The 19,170-nt window shown below is 63.6% G+C and overlaps 1 protein-coding gene across 1 annotated transcript in view; it reads left to right on the top strand.

The window, feature by feature from the left end:
• PLEC (plectin) overlaps window positions 1–19,170 on the top strand; it is a 102,657-nt gene that overhangs the window by 28,424 nt on the left and 55,063 nt on the right. The window contains exons 5-29 of the mRNA XM_064703233.1: window positions 938–1,015; window positions 1,113–1,205; window positions 1,376–1,542; window positions 2,556–2,671; window positions 3,466–3,572; window positions 3,659–3,778; window positions 4,842–4,937; window positions 5,310–5,437; window positions 6,061–6,154; window positions 6,247–6,401; window positions 7,531–7,849; window positions 8,350–8,427; window positions 9,095–9,256; window positions 10,540–10,644; window positions 11,290–11,385; window positions 11,462–11,587; window positions 12,588–12,740; window positions 13,387–13,541; window positions 13,614–13,740; window positions 13,820–14,003; window positions 15,020–15,177; window positions 16,534–16,712; window positions 17,730–17,868; window positions 17,957–18,313; window positions 19,028–19,111. Of these exons, the coding sequence (XP_064559303.1) occupies window positions 938–1,015; window positions 1,113–1,205; window positions 1,376–1,542; window positions 2,556–2,671; window positions 3,466–3,572; window positions 3,659–3,778; window positions 4,842–4,937; window positions 5,310–5,437; window positions 6,061–6,154; window positions 6,247–6,401; window positions 7,531–7,849; window positions 8,350–8,427; window positions 9,095–9,256; window positions 10,540–10,644; window positions 11,290–11,385; window positions 11,462–11,587; window positions 12,588–12,740; window positions 13,387–13,541; window positions 13,614–13,740; window positions 13,820–14,003; window positions 15,020–15,177; window positions 16,534–16,712; window positions 17,730–17,868; window positions 17,957–18,313; window positions 19,028–19,111 (3,576 nt within the window). The remainder of the gene's footprint in view (window positions 1–937; window positions 1,016–1,112; window positions 1,206–1,375; window positions 1,543–2,555; window positions 2,672–3,465; window positions 3,573–3,658; window positions 3,779–4,841; window positions 4,938–5,309; window positions 5,438–6,060; window positions 6,155–6,246; window positions 6,402–7,530; window positions 7,850–8,349; window positions 8,428–9,094; window positions 9,257–10,539; window positions 10,645–11,289; window positions 11,386–11,461; window positions 11,588–12,587; window positions 12,741–13,386; window positions 13,542–13,613; window positions 13,741–13,819; window positions 14,004–15,019; window positions 15,178–16,533; window positions 16,713–17,729; window positions 17,869–17,956; window positions 18,314–19,027; window positions 19,112–19,170) is intronic.

Genomic DNA, 19,170 nt, shown 5'->3' with positions numbered 1-19,170 from the left:
CTGGGGCTGGCCCTGCCCCGAGCAGCTGTGGTTCCATGATGGTTCCTTTCCGTGGGACCAGAGCGACCCTGCTCCGTTGCAGAGTGGGGTCCATGGTGGCCTCTTTCTGTGGGACAGGAGTGACCCTGCTCCATGGCTAAGTGGGGTCCATGGTGACCCCTTTCTGTGGGACCACAGTGACCCTGCTCTGCTGCTGAGTGGGTCCATGATGGCCCTTTTCTGTGGGACAACAGTGACCCTGCTCTGCTGCTGAGTGGGTCCATGATGGCCCTTTTCTGTGGGAACAGTGATCCTGCTCCGTGGCTGAGTGGCACCAGGGGGTTCATGAAGTCCCCAGCTCTCCCTGCAGCCAAAGCTGGGCTCAGCTGGTGGAATTTGGCATTGCCGTGGGGCAGGAATGTGTGGGGCAGCACCCAGGGGACCCTGAACCTCAGGACCCCCAAGTTTTGGGGGCTCACCCAGCTTGGCAGCTCCTGGTCCTGCTGGGGAGCTGCATGGCGAGGCACCACAGTGGCCATGGGGGCAGCAGCACTCTCAGCACCATGGTGCGCTGGCACTGAGGCCAGTCCCGCCCGGGCAGTGCCTGCCGTGCCACTGGGACACTCAGCTCCCCTCGGGACGGCTCCGATGGTCCCGGTGCCGCCGGGCGGGGCGTGGGAACAGCCGGTGCCGCCGGGTCCGCGGGGGGGGAGCACGGGGAGCGTCCCCACCGCAAGGGGCAAAGTGCGAGGGCGGTGCCGTGGGTGGGTGCCATCGGCATGTGCGGCGCTGCTGGGGCGGGCCGGGTGGCGCCGGGGGTGCGGGCAGGAAGCGATGGCAGGACGGGGTGGTGGCACCGTGTCCTGGTGTCACTGGGGGGCTGCAGTGGCAGGACACAGCAGGAATGTGTCCAGCGTGGCCGCGCTCACCGCCCTCCTCTCCCTCTTCCTCTCCTCAGCCCCGGGAGAAGGGCCGGATGCGCTTCCACAAGCTGCAGAATGTCCAGATTGCCCTCAACTACCTGAAGCACCGGCAGGTGAGGATGGGGAGGGACCCCCGGGATTCCCACAACCCCTGGGGCTGTGCCTTGCTAGGCTGTCCCGTGCCTGACCTGCGTGTGCCCTGTGCTGCAGGTGAAGCTGGTGAACATCCGCAATGATGACATCGCCGACGGCAACCCCAAACTGACGCTGGGGCTCATCTGGACCATCATCCTCCACTTCCAGGTGAGCCCGGTGGGGTGGGGATGGGACAGTGGGACCAAGGGGCCAGGATTTGTGGGGCTGGGGGCCTCCCTGGGCCGGTCTGGTCCCCAATGAGGCAGCAGTGGTGTCACTGTGGCCATGCAGCGGGTGTCACTGTGCCAGTTTCCAGACTAACAGCTGTGTCCTGGCAGATCTCAGACATCCAGGTGACCGGGCAGTCGGAGGACATGACAGCCAAGGAGAAGCTGCTGCTGTGGTCCCAGCGGATGGTGGAGGATTACCAGGGCCTGCGCTGTGACAACTTCACCACCAGCTGGCGGGACGGGCGCCTCTTCAATGCCATCATCCACCGGCACAGGTGGGTGCCGTGGTGGTGCCTGTGATCCGTGTGTGTGACCCACACCTTGGGCAGGCGTGGGCTCATGGGGCAGCCATGACAGCTGCTTATGGGGCAGCTGTGCTGTCTGTGATCCATGTGTGTGTGGGCAGGGGTGTGCTCATGGGGCAGCTCTGCCAATCCCATGCTCATGGGGCAGCTGTGCTGATCCTTTTTGGGGCAATATGAGCACGTGCTCCTGACGAGTCCCAGCCCATCGGCCGTGCTGGCAGTGCCGTTCCCGCTGCTGGCGTGCTGGGGCGGTGGCAGGCAGGTCCCCACGGGTCCTGCTGGGACCTCTGCGTGCTTTTGGGGAGTGCAAATATGTGCAGGGCTGTGCCAAATGGGGGGAGGCATCTGCACTGTGCCATGTGCCAGCTGTGCCGTGTGCCAGGTGTGCCGTGTGCCAGGTGTGCCGTGTCACAGCTGTGCCATGCTCTGCACCACGGCACTGCCACACTGAACTTGGCCCCACCATAGACCCCCAAGGGGATCCCAAGGTGTCAGCCCTATAGGGGACTGGGGTGTCAACCCCACATAGGATTGGGGTGCCAGCCCCACAGGGGATTGGGGTGTCAGCCCCACATGGGACTGGGGTGTCAGCCCCACAGGAGATTAGGGGATCAGCCCCACATGGGGCTGGGGTGTCAGCCCCCACGTGGGATTGGGGTGTCAGCCCCACGTGGGATTTAGGTGTCAGCCCCACAGAGGATAGGGGTGCCAGCCCCATGCAGGGCTGGGGTGCCCAGTTCCCAGGACACGGGGGCTCTGACTGTTTTGGTGTTCCCACTGGGGGCTGCGTGTATCCCCAGCCCCTCCTGTCCCTGTGCTGGCTCTGGGGTCCTCCCCTGCCGCCAGTGCCCCTGATGTGGGCTGTGGGATGGCCAGGCAGGAGTACAGGCAGATGACGCACCCCCAGAAGAGGGGGGACCTGCTCTCCTCGGGGTTTTGGGGTCCCCACAACCCCAGTGACCCCCGCTGCCCCCCACCCACAGGCCAATGCTGATCGACATGAGCCGGGTGTACCGCCAGAACAACCTGGAGAACCTGGACCAGGCCTTCACCGTGGCCGAGCGGGAACTGGGGGTGACGCGGCTGCTGGACCCCGAAGGTACGGGCTGGGGTGAGGGGTCTTGGGGGACAGGGCGTGGGTCCTGAGGGGATGATGGTCCTGAAGGGCTAGGGGGCTCTGGGTGGGTCCCAAGTGGATGATGATCCTGAAGGGCTGGGGGGCTCTGGGTGGGTCCCAAGGGAATGGTGGTCCCAGGGATGTGGATCCCAGGGTGTCAGGGGTCTTGGGGATGTGGGGATGTGTCCCAAGGCAATGATGGTCCCAGGGTTCCGGGGGTCTTGGGGTGTTGGGGGTCTTGGGAGATATGGGGTGGGTCCCAAGGGATGATGATCCTGCAGGGTTGGGGGCTCTGGGTGGGTCCCAAGGGGATGGTAGTCCTGTGGGGTTGGGGGGCTCTGGGTGGGTCCCAAGGGGATGGTGGTTCCAGGGTGCTGGAGGTCCTAGGGTATCAGGGGTCTTGGGGAATATGGGGTGGGTCCCAAGGGGATGATGGTCCTGCAGAGTTGGGGGGCTCTGGGTGGGTCCCAAGGGGATGGTGGTTCCAGGGTGCTGGAGGTCCTAGGGTATCAGGGGTCTTGGGGAATATGGGGTGGGTCCCAAGGGGATGATGGTCCTGCAGGGTTGGGGGGCTCTGGGTGGGTCCCGAGATGATGATGGTCCCAGGGGCTGTGGGTCCCAAGGGGATGACAGTCCCAAGGTGCCGGGGGTCCCGGGGTCACTGGGGTCTTGGGGGATATGGGGTCGGTCCTGAGAGGATGATGGTCCCAGTGCTGTGGGTTCTGGGTTGTCAAAGCCCCTTCCCTCCCCTCACCTGACCCCCTCTCTCCCCACAGATGTGGACGTGGCGCAGCCCGACGAGAAGTCCATCATCACCTACGTGTCCTCGCTGTACGACGCCATGCCGCGCGTGCCCGAGGTGCAGGACGGCGTCAAGGCCAACGTGAGTTTGGGGTGCCGGGGGTGTCACCCCTCTGCTGCCACCCCCTGGCGTGTCACAGCCGGCCCCACACGTGTCCCCCTGCGCAGGAGCTGCAGCTGCGCTGGCAGGAGTACTACGAGGTGGTGACGGGGCTGCTGCAGTGGAGCCGGCAGCACTCGGCGCTCTTCGAGGAGCGGCGCCTCCCTGCCAGCTACGAGGAGATCGAGGTGAGGCCATGGGGAGAGGGGCAGTGCTGCTGGCCTGGCATGGGCACAGGGACAGAGACGGTGCTGCTGGCCTGGCATGGGCACGAGGATGGGGACAGAGACAGTGCTGCTGGCCTGGCATGGGCACAGGGATGGGCACAGGGACAGGGATGGTGCTGCTGGCCTGGCATGGGCACAGGGATGGGCACAGGGACAGGGATGGCGCTGCTGGCCTGGCATGGGCACAACAACAGGGACAGGGATGGTGCTGCTGGCCTGGCATGGGCACGGGGATGGGCACAGGGACAGGGATGGTGCTGCTGGCCTGGCATGGGCACGGGGATGAGGACAGAGATGGTGCTGCTGGCCTGGCATGGGCACAGTGATGGGCACAGGGACAGGGATGGTGCTGCTGGCCTGGCATGGGCACAACAACAGGGACAGGGATGGTGCTGCTGGCCTGGCATGGGCACAGGGATGGGCACAGGGACAGGGACGGTGCTGCTGGCCTGGCATGGGCACGAGGATGGGCACAGGGACAGGGATGGTGCTGCTGGCATGGCATGGGCACAGTGATGGGCACAGAGACAAGGACGGTGCTGCTGGTCCCGGGAGCCACTGGTATTTGGGGCAGTGGGTGGCAGAATCCTACAGTGGCCCCACCATGGGTGGCTCATGCCCAGTGAGGGGTGCCAGCCGGCCAGCAGACCCACTTGGGTGGCTCATGTCCAGTTTGGCAGCTCCCACGGCAGCACAAGGCCAGCTGTGCCATGCCATGAGTCACCACGATGTGACCTGGGTGTGGCTGTGGCACGGAGCCCCTCCGGTGCCAGCCTGGGGGTCTGCAGGGTTTGGGGATCCCAGCCCGGACAGAGCCGGGTGCCCCATGAGGGGGGAGCCCTGTGACTCACCCTGCCTGGCTGTGCCGTGAGTCACCGCTGGCAAAGCCCAGCACGGCCACTTCCTTCCCGCGGCTCTGCACACATGGAAAATTGCAGCTGGGCAGGGCGGGTGCTTGGGGAGGGGGCAGCAGCTGGGGCTGGGGGTCCCCGCTCAGCTGTGCCCCCCACCCCATTCCTGGCAGATCCTCTGGCGCCAGTTCCTCAAGTTCAAGGAGACGGAGCTGCCGGCTCGGGAGGCCGACAAGAACCGCTCCAAAGCCATCTTCCAGGCGCTGGAGGTACGGCCAAGGGCTGCGGTGGAGCTTCCAGGGGCTCTGGGGAGGCGGTCATGGCTGCTCGGGGCCCCAAGGGGATGGGGGGCCTGAGGGGGACACCCTGGAAATCTCGGGTCCTGAGGGGTGGGGATCCTCGTAGCCGGGGTCCCGAGGAGCTGGGGATGTGTCCCAAGGGGATGGTGGTCCTGAAGGGTTGGGGGGCTCTGGGTGGGTCCCAAGAGGATGACAGTCCCGGGGTGCCGGGGGTCCTGGGGTGTCAGGGGTCTTGGGGAATGTGGGGTGGGTCCCAAGGGGATGACAGTCCCGGGGTTCCGGGGGTCCCCGGCAGTGCCCGGCTCGCCCCTTCGGGCCGTGTGTGACACTCGGGCCGTGCAGGGCGCGGTGCAGTCGGGCCAGCTGAAGGTGCCCCCCGGGTACCACCCCCTGGACGTGGAGAAGGAGTGGGGGCGGCTGCACGTCGCGGTGCTGGAACGGGAGAAGCTGCTGCGGGCTGAGTTCGAGAGGCGAGTTCGGGGGGGCCGGGCAGGGCCGCGCTGGCATCCACACCCCCCTGCCGCTGCCAAACCGCGGGGCTGGGCCCGGGTGGGGTGTCCCGGCCCCCCCGAGGGGGAACCGCAGGGCTGTGAGTCACCGCTCCTGCTGGGAAACCTCTGCGGCCGGCCTGGAGCGCGGCTCGGCACGGCACGGCACGGCACAGCAGCTGAGGGATGGGGGCAGCAGCGGGGACAGCGGGGATGGGCCTGAGGGGGATTGGGGTGGGATGGGATGGGGGGGAGATGGGGAGCAGGATGGGGATTGAAATGAGATGGGATGAGGGGGATTGGTACTGAAGTTGGAAGTGGGATGGGAATAGGGATGGGAAAAGGAAGATGGGGATGTAGGGCATTGGGGTTGAGGTTGGAAGTGGGATGGGAATAGGAAGATGAGGATGGGGGGATTCGGGTTGAGGTTGGAAGTGGAATGGGGATGGGAAGATGGGGATACGGGGGGATTGGGAGCGGGATGGGGAGCAGGATAGCAAGATGCAGCATGGACCCATGCCATGCACAGCCAGGACAGCTGCCCCTGGGCAGGACTCGATCCGTGCTGACCGTGTCCCTCTGTGTCCCTGTGTGTGTCCCCGCAGGCTGGAGCGGCTGCAGCGCGTGGTCACCAAGCTGCAGATGGAGTCGGGGCTCTGTGAGGAGCAGCTGAACCAGGCGGATGCTCTGCTGCAGGCGGTGAGTGCCGGCGGCCCCGGGGGCGGGGGGGACAGCCCCGGCCGTGCCCGTCCCGTCCCGTGGTGGCCTCACTGTCCCTGCCCCTCCCACAGGACGTGCGGCTGCTGGCGGCCGGGAAGGCGCCGCAGAAGGCGGCAGAGGTGGAGAGGGACCTGGACAAGGCGGATGCCATGATCCGGCTGCTCTTCAACGACGTGCAGACCCTCAAGGACGGGCGGCACCCGCAGGGCGAGCAGATGTACCGTCGGTACGGGCTCGTCCCCGTGGCCCTGTGACCCCAGAGCCCTCCCCATCCTCCTTGCCCTTCCTGCCCCACAAAGCCCTTCATGTCCCCTGTGTCCTCCATGCCACCCATGGCCCCCATGTGTTCCATACTCCTTGCACCCCAGCCACACCCATGGCCCCCAAAACCCTGAAAAGCCTCCTGTGACCCCCATGTTCCCCATGCTCCCTGCTCCCCCAGCCATCCCTGTGACCCCCAAAACCCTGCAAAGCTATCTGCAACCCCCCTGACCACCATGTCCCCCATGTCCCCTGTACCCTTCAAAGCCCCCCAACATCTCTCCAAAAGCCCCCTGTGACCCCTGTGCACCCCAAAGCCTCTCGTACTCCCCATGTTGCCTGTACCCCTTACAACCCCTGTGCACCCTAAAACTCCTCATGCCCCCAAACTCCTCATGATTGCTGCACCCCCTTAAAATCCCTGTGCACCCCAAGGCTCCTCATGCCCCCAAAGCCTCTCACATCCCCAAATTCCCCATGTTTGCTGTACACCCCTTAAAACTCCTGTGTACCCCAAAGCTCCCCATGCTCTAAAACTCCTCATGTTTGCTGCACCCCCCTGCAATCCCAGTGCACCTCAAAATCCTCATGTTCCCTGCACCCCCTTACAACCCCTGTGCACCCCAAATCTCCTCATGCCCCCAAACTTCCCATGTTTGCTGTACCCCCTTAAAATTCCTGTGCATCCCAAGGCTCCTCATGCCCCCAAACCCTCTTGTGTCCCCAAATTCCCCATGTCCCCTGTACCCCTCAAAGCCCCACATACTCTCTGCTACCCTTGCACCCCCAAAACCCTCTTGTGTCCCCAAATTCCCCATGTACACTGCACCCCCTTTAAAACCCCTGTGCACCCCAAAGCCTTTTGTGTCCCCAAACTCCCCATGCTCCCTGCACCCCCTTACAACCCCTGTGCACCCCAAAGCTCCCCATGCCCCTAAACTCCTCATGTTTGCTGCACCCCATTCCAACCCCTGTGCACCCCAAACTCCCCATGTTCACTGCACCCCCTTGACAACCCCGTGTACCCCCAATCTCCCCCTGCCCCCCGAGCTCCCCACGGGCCCTGTGCCTTATCAACTCCTCCCTCCCCGCAGCGTGTACCGCCTGCACGAGCGCCTGGTGTCCATCCGCACCGAGTACAACCTGAGACTCAAGTCGGGGGCGCCGGTGACAGCGGTGACATCCGTGGCGGTGACAGCGGCGCAGCAGCAGCGGCGGCCGGAGCCCGATGACGCTCCCCTGCGCTACCTGCAGGAGCTGCTGGCCTGGGTGGAGGAGAACCAGCGGCGGGTGGCCACGGCCGAGTGGGGTGCCGACCTGCCCACCGTGGAGACGCACCTGGGTGCCCACCGCGGGCTGCACCGCGCCATCGAGGAGTTCCGCTCCAAGGTGGAGCGGGCACGGGCGGATGAGGTGAGACCCTGGGTGCTGGGGACCTGGGGGTGACAGGGTGAGACCCCTGGGTGCTGGGGGTGACAGGGTGAGACCCCTGGGTGCTGGGGACACCCTTAGGCCTGGGGTGACAGGATGAGACTCCTGAGTCCTGGGGACCTCCTGGTGCTGGGGGTGACAAGGTGAGACCCTGCAGGGTGTTGGGGATCTCCAGGTCCTGGGGGTCCTCTGGGGCTGTCCCCACTCTGCCTCAAGGGGTCCCCCCAGTGCTGTTGTCCCCTCCCCTGCTTGTGAGCCTTTCCTCGGGCTGCCTTTGCTCTGTGCCTTGGGGTCCTATAAACTCTGGAGCCCCCCAGGTCCTGGGGTACCCCACGAGGGTGGGGGGCACCATGACCCGAGTGCATCCCCCAGCCCCTGCACCCTGGTGCCCTGCCCTCCCCACGAGTCCCCTCTGTCACTCCCTTTGTGGGGTGCGGGGGGTGTCTGGGGTGGGGGTCCTGAGCTGATGGTGTCCCCTGCAGAGCCAGCTGTCCCCCGGCCCCAGCGGGGCCTACCGGGAGTGCCTGGGCAAGCTGGAGCTGCAGTACGCCAAGCTGCTGGTGAGCCCCGAGGGGTGCACGGGCGTGGGGGCAGGCATGGGGGCATGTGGGGCCTGGGGGGTCAGGGGGGTGTGGGACATGGGGGGCCGGGGGGTGGCAGACAAGGGGGGACAATGCTGGGAATGTGTAGTGGAGGGGGTCAGGGGAGTGTGTGACATGAGGGGTCATGGGGGTGTGTGACATGAGGGCACCTGCTGGGGATGAATGGCCTGGGGGGTCAGGGGGTGTGTGACATGGGGGGACAATGCTGGGGACGTGGGGCCTGGGGGGTCAGGGGGGTCATAGACACAAGAAGACCTGCTGGGGACGTGTGGCCTGGGATGTGTGACATGAGGGGACCTGCTGGGGACGTGTGACATGGGGGGTCAAGGGGGTGGCAGACATGGGGGGACAATGCTGGGGGGTCAGTGGGGTGTGTGCCATGAGGAGGCCCTGCTGGGGGGGTGTGAGATGGGGGGGACCTGGTGGGGATGTGTGACCTGATGGAGGAGGGTGTGACAGGAGGGGGGACAATGGTGGGGGTGTTGTGCTGGGGGTCAGTGTGGGGAGGAGGATGCAGGACATGGGGGAAAGTGAGGAGGAGGATGAGGGCAGGGGGCAGCCCTGTGGAAATGAGGCCGTGCAGGGCGGGGACACAGCTACAAACCACCCCCTGTGCCCCCCCCAGAACTCCTCCAAGTCACGGCTGCGGCACCTGGAGAGCCTCCACGGCTTCGTCAGCGCCGCCACCAAGGAGCTGCTGTGGCTGAGCGAGCGCGAGGAGGAGGAGGTGGCCTTCGACTGGAGCCACAACAACCCCGCCATGGCGGCCAAGAAGGAGAGCTACTCGGTACGGGCACGGCGGGTGACACGTGGGCACGGGGATTGGCACAGACACGGACATGGGGATAGGCATGGACACAACATAGGTACAGGCATGGGCATGGACACGGGCACAGGGATGGGCACAGACATGGGCATTGGCATGGACACAACGTGGACATGGGAATGGGAACAGACAAAAACATGGGCACAGTGATGGGCACAGACACAGGCAAGGACACAGAGATGGACATGGAGAGGACATGGGCACAGGGATGGGCACGGACACAACATGGGGATGGGCATGGACACCAGGATGGGCATAGGGATAGGCACGGACATGGGTATGGACACAGGGATGGACATGGACATGGGGATAGGCATGGACACCACATGGATGCAGGGATGAACACAGACACGGACACGGCATGGACACGGGCATGGACACAGGGATGGACATGGGGATGGGCACAGGCACAGGGATTGGCATGGGCAGAGACATGGGGATGGGCATGGACACAAGCACAGGGATGGGCACGGACACGGGGATGAGCATGGACATGACATAGACACGGACATGACATGGGCACAGGGATGGGCATGGACACAGGGATGGGCATAGACACAACATGGACATGCATGTGGGCAGACAAGCATGGAGGGCACAGCTACTCCACGTGGACACACCCATGGATGCACACACACCCATGGACGTGCACACACACGCACACACACACACACACACACACACACACGTGCCATCCCCACACACGGACATGCACACGGCTGTGTCCCATGGTCCCCTCCCTGCTTTGCAGTACTGAGCCCCCGTGTGCCCCCCACACCCAGAACCCCCATAACCCTCTGAGCACCCCCAGAGTCCCCCTTGCACACACAGCCCCAGCTGTAACCATACACACAGAGCTGTGCACACGTGTGTGAGCCCTGAACCCCCTCCCTGCCCCCTGGCCCTACACATGTGTGTGAACCCTGAACCCCCCCATTCTCCCTGGCCTTACACACGAGTGTGAGCCCTGACTGAACCCCCTGGCCGTGCACACGTGTGTGAGCCCTGCCCCCATGGCCTCCTGCCCCCCCAGCCCTGCACACGAGTATGAGCCCCGACCCAACCCCTGGCCGTGCACACAAATGTGAGCCCTGACTGAATTCCTGGCCTTACACACGAGTGTGAGCCCTGACCCAACCCCCCGGCTGTGCACACGTGTGTGAGCCCTGCCCTCCGGCCCTGCTCACGAGTGTGAGCCCTGTCCCCTGGCCGTGCACACGAGTGTGACCCTGTCCCCGCCGCAGGCACTGATGCGGGAGCTGGAGCTGCGGGAGCGGCGGATCCAGGAACTGCGGACCTCAGGGGAGCGGCTGCTGCGGGAGGAGCACCCCGGGGCACAGACTCTGGAGGTGGGCATGGGGCTGGGGGCAAATGGGGGCGCTGAGGGGCAGTAGGGGCTGGGGGCAAATGGGGGGCGTGAGAGGGGCTGGGGGCAAATGCGGGGCGTGAGAGGGGCTGGGGGCAAATAGGGGGTGTGAGAGGGGCTGGGGGTGAATGCTGGGCATGAGAGGGGCCGGGAGCAAATGGTGGGGCATGAGAGGGGCTGGGGGGCATGGGGCTGGGGGCAAATGGTGGGGTGCAGTGGTCACTGGGGGTCAGCCGTGGGGGGTGCAGTGGTCAATGGGGATCAGCCATGGGGGGTGCAGTGGTGACTGGGAGTCCCTGGTGTGGGGTGCAGCAGGTACTGGGGGTCACTGGTGTGGGTTGCAGTGGTCACTCAGGGTCACTGGTGTGGCTGCCTGTAGCAGTGCGGGTGCAGGTGTGGCTGCAGGTCAAGTATGGGTGCAGGTGTGGCTGCAGGTGTGGGTGCAGGTCAGGTGTGGGTGCAGTTCAGGTGTGGGTGCAGGTCAGGTGTGGGTGCAGGTGAGGCTACAGCTGTGGGTGCAGGTCAGGTGTGGGTGCAGGTGTGGCTGCAGGTCAGGTGTGGGTGCCAGCCCCCGTAGCGGTGCAGGTGCCCTCGGTGCCAGCCCTGGTGTCCCCCCCGTTCCCCCCAGGCATTCTTGGCGGCGCTGCAGACCCAGTGGAGCTGGATGCTCCAGCTCTGCTGCTGCATCGAGACCCACCTGAAGGAGAACACCAACTACTTCCAGGTACAGAGGGTGCCAGGGCAGGGCTGGGAGTGGGAGGGAGGGCGTGACCCCCAATTCTGACCTCTGGCCCCCCCAGTTCTTTGCTGAGGTGCGGGAGGCTGAGGAGCTGCTGCGCAAGACAGAGGAGACGATGCGGCGCAAGTTCAGCTGCGACCGCGGCACCACGGCCACGCGCCTCGAGGACCTGCTGCAGGACCTGGCGGTGAGGGCACCCCCGAGGCCCCCGGGGGGACCCCCAGACTCTGGGGAGACCCCCAGCGAGATACCCAGGCCTGGGGGGGACCCCCAGGATGACCCTCCCCAGATCTGCAGGGTGACCGTGCTGCATGACCTTGTATTGAGGGCAGGTGGGAGCCCAGGGGCTGCCCAAGTGGAGCCCCCCAAGATCCTCAGGGTGACACCTCCAGGGTGACCCCAGCCCCATGGCAGCCCCAGGATGACCCCACATGCAGGGTGACCCCAGCCCCTGGCGACTCTGAGGTGGCAGCCCCCAAAATCAGAGCCCCACAGCAGCCCCTGGGGTGTGCAGCTGCAGAGTGCTGGGGCGTGACCGTGTTCACAGGGGTCTGAGGATGAGGGAAGAGGCGAGGATCTGACTCCATGTTTCAGAAGGCTTGATTTATTATTTTATGATATATAGTACACTAAAACTATACTAAAAGAATAGAAGAAAGGATTTCATCAAAAGGCTAGCTAAGAATAGAATAGAATAGAAAGAAATGATAACAAAGGTTTGTGGCTCGGCTCTCTGTCTGAGCCAGCTGGGCTGTGATTGGCCATTAACTAGAAACAACCACATGAGACCAATCACAGATGCACCTGTTGCATTCCACAGCAGCAGATAACCATTGTTTACATTTTGTTCCTGAGGCCTCTCAGCTTCTCAGGAGGAAAAATCCTAAGAAAAGGATTTTTCATAAAAGTTGTCTGTGACACTAGGGTACCCACCCCATTGCAGCCCCTGGGGTGACCTCAACACATCCATTGCTGCAACAGACCAGGGTGACCCCCCCGCCTCATATTCCTGACGCCTCCCCAAACTCCCAGGACCCCCCACCAAAATCCCAAGAGCTCCCAAAACCTTTGGGACCTCCTGATATTTCTGAGCTCTCTCAAAAAAGCTGGTACCTCCCTAAAATTTTGCTGCCCCTCCACACCATGGGGCACCCCAAATCCTGAGGTGTCCCAAACGTGCCCCACAGGAGCAGAAGGAGCAGCTGGCGGAGCTGGGGGTGCAGCTGGGAGCTCTGTCCCGCCGTGCCAGGACCATCGTGCAGCTGAAGCCACGCAGCCCCTCAACACCCCTGCAGGGCCGGCCCCCCATCCAGGCCGTCTGTGACTACAAGCAAATGGAGGTGAGGGGGACACGAGGCTGGGATTGGGGTTGGTCCACCTGGGGAGGCCGTGGGGGGATGTGGGGCAATGTGGGGGGACATGGTAGGTCTAGCACCCTGCTCTGATGCTGCCCCAGCCCCATGGGGGGGACACAGGAGGACCCTCCCTCTTGTCTGAGGGGGACCCTGGGGGGACAAGGGGACACATAGGGGTCCTCTTCTCCTTCTCTCATGCTGCCCCAGCCCCATGGGGGACACACAAGGGGGAATACAAGGGACCCCCACCCAGACTGAGACCACACCAGGCCCATAGGGGAATGTGGGGGGACACTGGGGAATATGGGGAGCACACTGAGGAATATCAGGGGGGACACTGGGGAATATGGGGGGGACACTGGGGAATGTGGGGACACACTGGGGAATATAGGGGGACACACTGGGGAATATTGGAGGAGCACTGGGGAATGTGGCTGACACTGGGGAATATGGGGGCGCACTGGGGAATATCAGGGGGCACACTGGGGAATATGAGGGGACACTGGGAAATATTGGGGGGACATTGGGGAATATGGGGGCATACTGCAGAATATGGGGACACACTGGGGAATATGGGAGAGGCACAGATGGACACAAGGGCCACACCCCACCCTGACCCCCTGCCCCGCAGGTGACCGTGCACAAGAACGACACCTGTGCCCTGGTGAACCACGCGCAGCCGCAGCAGTGGCGGGTGCAGAGCGCCAGCGGCAGCGAGGCCGTCGTGCCCTCGGTCTGCTTCCTCCTGCCACCCCCCAACAAGGAGGCTCTGGACGCCGTGCACAGGTGGGCACGGTGACCCTGCACCCCCCCGGGTGTCCCTGCTGTGTGCCCCTCTCTAACTCCCCATCCCCACAGGCTGGAGGCCACCCACCAGCAGCTGCTGGGGCTGTGGCAGCAGCTGCACCAGGACCTGCGCAGCCTCCGCGCCTGGCAGTACCTGATGCGGGACATCCAGCAGATCCACTCCTGGACGCAGGTCACGGTGAGTTCCCGGGGGTCTCGGAGCCCCACGGGGGTCCCGGGGGTCCCAGCAAGGGCTGACGGGGCCGTATCCCCCCCAGTTCCGCACGCTGCCGGCCGAGGAGGTGCGCCAGGTGCTGTCCAGCCTGGAGAGGCACTACCAGGAGTTCCTGCGGGACAGCCAGGACTCGCAGAGCTTCCAGCCCGACGACCGGCTGCAGGTGGAGCGCGACTACAATGCGTGCACGCACAAGTACGAGCTGCTGCTGAGGAGCCAGGAGAAAGGTGGGTGTGCCCTCTCTGCCCCTCTGAACAATGGGGGTGCCCAGGGTTTCCCCGGCTCCTTGGGGTGACCTGCAGGTCCTTGTGGTGTCCCTGGGGTATTGCCATGGTGCTGAGCTGTCCCAGTCTCCCCCGTCCTCACGTTGTCTGTGGGGTGTCCCCAGGGTGCTGAGCCATCCCTGCATCCTCCCTTCCCACCATGGGTCCCCACGGTGTCCCCACAGTCTGAGCCATCCCCATGTCCCCTCTCCCTGCTGTGGGTCCTCAGAGTGTCCCCAGGGTGCTCAGCCATCCCTCCATCTCCCCTTCCTACCATGGGTCCCCATGTTGTCCCCTCAGTCTGAGCCATCCCCATGTCTCCTCTCCCTGCTGTGGGTCCTCAGGGTGTCCCCATGTACTGAGCCATTCTGGTGTCACTGCAGGTCCCTGTGGTGTCCCAGGGCACTGAGACATCCGTGTGTCCCCTCTCCCTGCTGTGGGTCCCCAGAGTGTCCCCATGACACTGAGCCATCCCAGTTTCACTGCGAGTCCCCGTGGTGTCCCAGGGCACTGAGCCATCCCCATGTCCCCTCTCCCCAGAGTCTCCCCATGGTGCTGAGGCATCCCCGTGTCACTGTGGGTCCCCGTGGTGTCCCCATGGTGTCCCAGAGCACTGAGCCATCCCGGTGTCACTGCGGGTGTCACTGCGGGTGTCCCCGTGGTGTCCCAGGGCACTGAGCCATCCCAGTGTCCCCTCTCCCTGCTGTGGGTTCCTGTGTTGTCCTCATGGTGCTGAGCCATCCCTGTGTCACTGTGGGTCCCCATGGTGTCCCCACAGTGTCCCAGGGCACTGAGCCATCTGTGTGTCCCCTCTCCCTGCTGTGGGTCCCCAGGGTGTCCCAAGGGTGCTGAGCCATCCTGGTGTCACTGTGGGTGCCTGTGATGTCCCCAGGGCACTGAGCCATTCCGGTGTCACTGTGGGTCCCTGTGGTGTCCCCGTGGTGTCCCAGGTCACTGAGCCATCCCCGCTGTCCCCACAGGAGAGCAGGACGAGTCTCTGTGCAAGAGCTACATCTCGCAGCTGAAGGACATCCGGCTGCAGCTGGAGAGCTGCGAGAGCCGCACCGTGCACCGCCTGCGCCTGCCCCTCAAGGCCGACCCCCTGCGCGAGTGCGCCCAGCGCCAGGCGGAGCAGCAGGTGTGGGACACGTGTGGGACATGTGTGGGAGCTTGGGGAACTGCCCCAGTGCATCCCCCATGTGTGGGAGCCCAGGGGAACTGCCCCAGTGCATCCCCCACATGTGGGAGCCCAGGAACTGCCCCAGTGCATCCCCCACATGTGGGAGCCCAGGGGAACTGCCCCAGTCATGTGGGAGCCCAGGGGAACTGCCCCAGTGCATCCCCCACATGTGGGAGTGCGGGGGAACTGCCCCAGTGCATCCCCCATGTGTGGGAGCCCAGGGAACTGCCCCAGTCATGTGGGAGTGCAGGGGAACTGCCCCAGTGCATCCCCCATGTGTGGGAGCCCAGGGAACTGCCCCAGTGCATCCCCCACATGTGGGAGCCCAGGAACTGCCCCAGTGCATCCCCCACATGTGGGAGTGCAGGGGAACTGCCCCAGTGCATCCCCCACATGTGGGAGCCCGAAAACTGCCCCAGTGCATCCCCCATGTGTGGGAGCCCAGGGAACTGCCCCAGTCATGTGGGAGCCCAGGGGAACTGCCCCAGTGCATCCCCCACATGTGGGAGTGCAGGGGGAACTGCCCCAGTGCATCCCCCACATATGGGAGCCCAGGAGCTGCCCCAGTGCATCCCCCACATGTGGGAGCCCAGGGGAACTGCCCCAGTGCATCCCCCACGTGTGGGAGCCCAGGAACTGCCCCAGTGCATCCCCCACATGTGGGAGCCCAGGGAACTGCCCCAGTCATGTGGGAGTGCAGGGGAACTGCCCCAGTGCATCCCCCACATGTGGGAGCCCAGGAACTGCCCCAGTGCATCCCCCACATATGGGAGCCCAGGAACTGCCCCAGTGCATCCCCCACATGTGGGAGCCCAGGAACTGCCCCAGTGCATCCCCCACATGTGGGGGACACGTGTGGGGCACATGTGGGAGCCCAGGGGAACTGCCCCAGTGCTTCCCCCCAGGATCCTCAGGGTGACACCTCCAGGGTGACCCCAGCCCTGTTACATGCGTGTGACACATGTAGTGCGCACAAATGGCCACCTCAGTGCCAGGATGGACCTGGGGGAATGGTTTGGGCTGGAAAAGCCCTCAGAGCCCATTGAGTCCACCCAAGGCCACCCCTGAGCATGTCCCCAAGTGAGCCACAGGGCTGTAAAGTCTCCCCAGGGGTGGCACTCCAGCCCTGCCCTGGGCAGCTGTGCCAGGGCTGGAGAGCCCCTCCAGGAGGAGTTTTCCCCATATCCCTCCTCAGCCTCCCCTGTCCACCTGCACTGATGGGCTACAGAGCCTTCCCCTGCTCTGCTCCTCCTGGGATCCAAGAGGAGGGGAGCATTCAGTCAGGGTTGGGACTGAGGGACTCCTTCCCTGCAGCAAACACACCTGGAGCTGGAGGGCATTCAGAAGAACCTGGCCAAGGTCAGCGAGAAGACGGAGCAGGTGCTGGCGCAGCCGGAGCAGGCGGGCTCGGCCCCCGTGCTGCGCTCCGAGCTGGAGGTCACCCTGCGCAAGATGGAGCAGGTCTACAGCCTGTCCAGCATCTACCTGGAGAAGTGAGTCAGCCCTGGCACCTGGAAACGAGCCTGGGCACCTGGGAGGCCGTGGGGAGTCTGGGGAGAGCCAGCATGCTTTTCCCTTTCTTTTCCTTCCCTCTCCTCTTCTTCCTTTTGTTTCTCTTTTGCCTTTTTTCTCTTTTCCTTTTTTTCCCTTTTCCCCCTTTTTCCTTTTTTTTCTTTTTTCCCTTTTTTTTCCTTTTTCCTTTTTTTTTCTTTTTTCCCTTTTCCCCTATTTTTCCCTTTGCTGCTTTTCTCCCTTTCCCCCTTTTTTCCTGTTCTCTTTTATTTCCTTTTTCCCTTTTCTTCCAGATTCTCCTTTTCCCCTTTTTTCCTTTTCCCCTTTCTTCCTTTTCCTTTTTCTTTCCTTTTCCTCTTTTTTTTCCTCCTTTTCCCTGTTTTTCTTTTTTCCCCCTTTTTCCTTTCCCCTTTTTTTTCCTTTTTCCTTTTTTCCCTTTCCCTTTTCCCCTTTTTCTCCTTTTATTCCTTTCCTCCTTTTTCCCCTTTCCCCTGTGTTTTCATTTTCCCCTTTTCCCCCTTTCCCCCTTTTCCCCCTTTTCCCCCTTTTTCCTTTTCTCCTTTTATGGTTTCCCCTTTTTTTCTTTTTCTCTTTTTTTCCTTTTCCCCACTTCCCCTTTTTCCCTTTTCCCCCCTTTCTCACTTTTTCCCTTTTCCCTCCTTTTTTTTCCTTTCCCCCTTTTTTTCCTTTTCCCCTTTTTCTTCTTCCCCCCTTTTTTCCTTTTCCCCACTTCCCCTTTTTCCCTTTTTCCCTTTTTCCCCCTTTCTCACTTTTTTTCCCTTTTCCCTTTTTCCCCCTTTTTTTCCTTTTCCCCTTTTTCTTCTTTCCCCCTTTTTTCCCTTTCCCCTTTTCCTTCCCTCCTGGGTCTGCAGTGCTGCTCTTCCTGGGCTGCCCACTCCCATCCTGATCCCAGCTGATCCATCCCACTCCCATCCCGCTCCTGGCTGATCCCAATCCCGCTCCCGGCTGCTCCCACTGATTCCACCCCTGTGCCGCAGGCTGAAGACCATCGGGCTGGTGATCCGGAGCACGCAGGGGGCTGAGGAGCTGCTCCGCAAGTACGAGGAGCAGCTGAAGGACGTGCAGGCAGTGCCGGCCGACCTGGCTGAGCTGGAGGCCAGCAAGGCTGAGCTTAAGGTACTGGGGGCTCTGAGGGTGCCAAGGGCACCTGGGGGGTGCCTTGGGGACACCGCAGCCGGCCCTGACCACTGCCCATCTGCCACAGCGGCTGCGGGCACAGGCCGAGGGGCACCAGCCCTTCTTCAGCACGCTGGAGACCGACCTGGGCAAGGCCAAGGACGTCAACGAGCGGATGGTGCGCGGGCACAGCGAGCGGGACGTGGACTTGGAGCGGTACCGGGAGCGGGTGCAGCAGCTGCTGGAGCGCTGGCAGGCCGTGCTGGGCCAGGCCGACCTGCGGCAGCGCGAGCTGGACCAGCTGGGCCGCCAGCTGGGCTACTACCGGCAGAGCTGCGATGCGCTGCGCCAGTGGATCCGCGACGCCCGGCAGCGCCAGGAGGCCATCCAGGCCGTGCCCATCACCGACAGCCAGGCCGTGCGTGAGCAGCTACTGCAGGAGAAGGTAGGGCTGGCCGTGGGGGCAAGGTAGGGCTGGCCGTGGGGGAAGGCAGGGCTGGCCATGGAGGCAAGGGGTGCTCCTGGAAATCCCCAATGGGGCAAGGGGTGCTCCTGGCCATCCCCAGCAGGGTGAGGGGTATGCTTGGGCATCCCCAATGGAGCAAGGGGCACTCCTGAGCATCCCCAGTGGGGCAAGGAGTGCTCCTGGGCATCCCCAGCAGGGTGAGGGGTGCTCCTGAACATCCCCAGCAGGGTGAGGGGTGCTTCTGGCCATCCCCAGTGGGGCTAGGGGTGCTCCCAGGCATTCCACAGCAGGACGAGGGGTGATCTCAGCTATCTCTGGCCATGGTGTTGCAAGGGATTCCCCTGGCCATCCCAAGCAGAGTGCAGATGTGTGCCCATCTCTGTCTGTGGCAGAGTGAGGGGAGTGCCTGGCTGTCTCCAGCCATGGCATGTTGAGTGTTGCTCTTGGGTGGCTGCAGCAGGAATGGGACCATCCCTGGCCATGGCACGTGGTGGGTGGGTGCTCTCAACCATCCCCAGTGGGATGGGGGATGCTCCCGACCATTTTTGGCTGCAGCAGGGTGAGGGATGCTCCTGACCATTCCCAGCCAAGTCAGGGCAAACGGTGCTCTTGGCCATCCCTGGCCACGTTGGGGTGAGGTGTGCTTTTGGGTGGCCGTGGGGCACCCGGGCTCACCCACACGTGTCTCGCCAGAAACTGCTGGAGGAGTGTGAGCAGCACAAGGAGAAGGTGGAGGAGTGCCAGCGCTATGCCAAGCAGTACATCGATGCCATCAAGGTGGGCCTGGGGAGGCAGCACCGTGTCCTGCAGGGGGTGGGCTCGGGGGTGGCAGAGCT

The sequence above is a fragment of the Zonotrichia leucophrys genome, chromosome 2 (assembly GCF_028769735.1).
Source record: "Zonotrichia leucophrys gambelii isolate GWCS_2022_RI chromosome 2, RI_Zleu_2.0, whole genome shotgun sequence".
In the NCBI taxonomy this organism is placed as follows: Eukaryota; Metazoa; Chordata; class Aves; order Passeriformes; family Passerellidae; genus Zonotrichia; species Zonotrichia leucophrys.
This window is presented reverse-complemented; position numbering and strand designations above follow the sequence as displayed.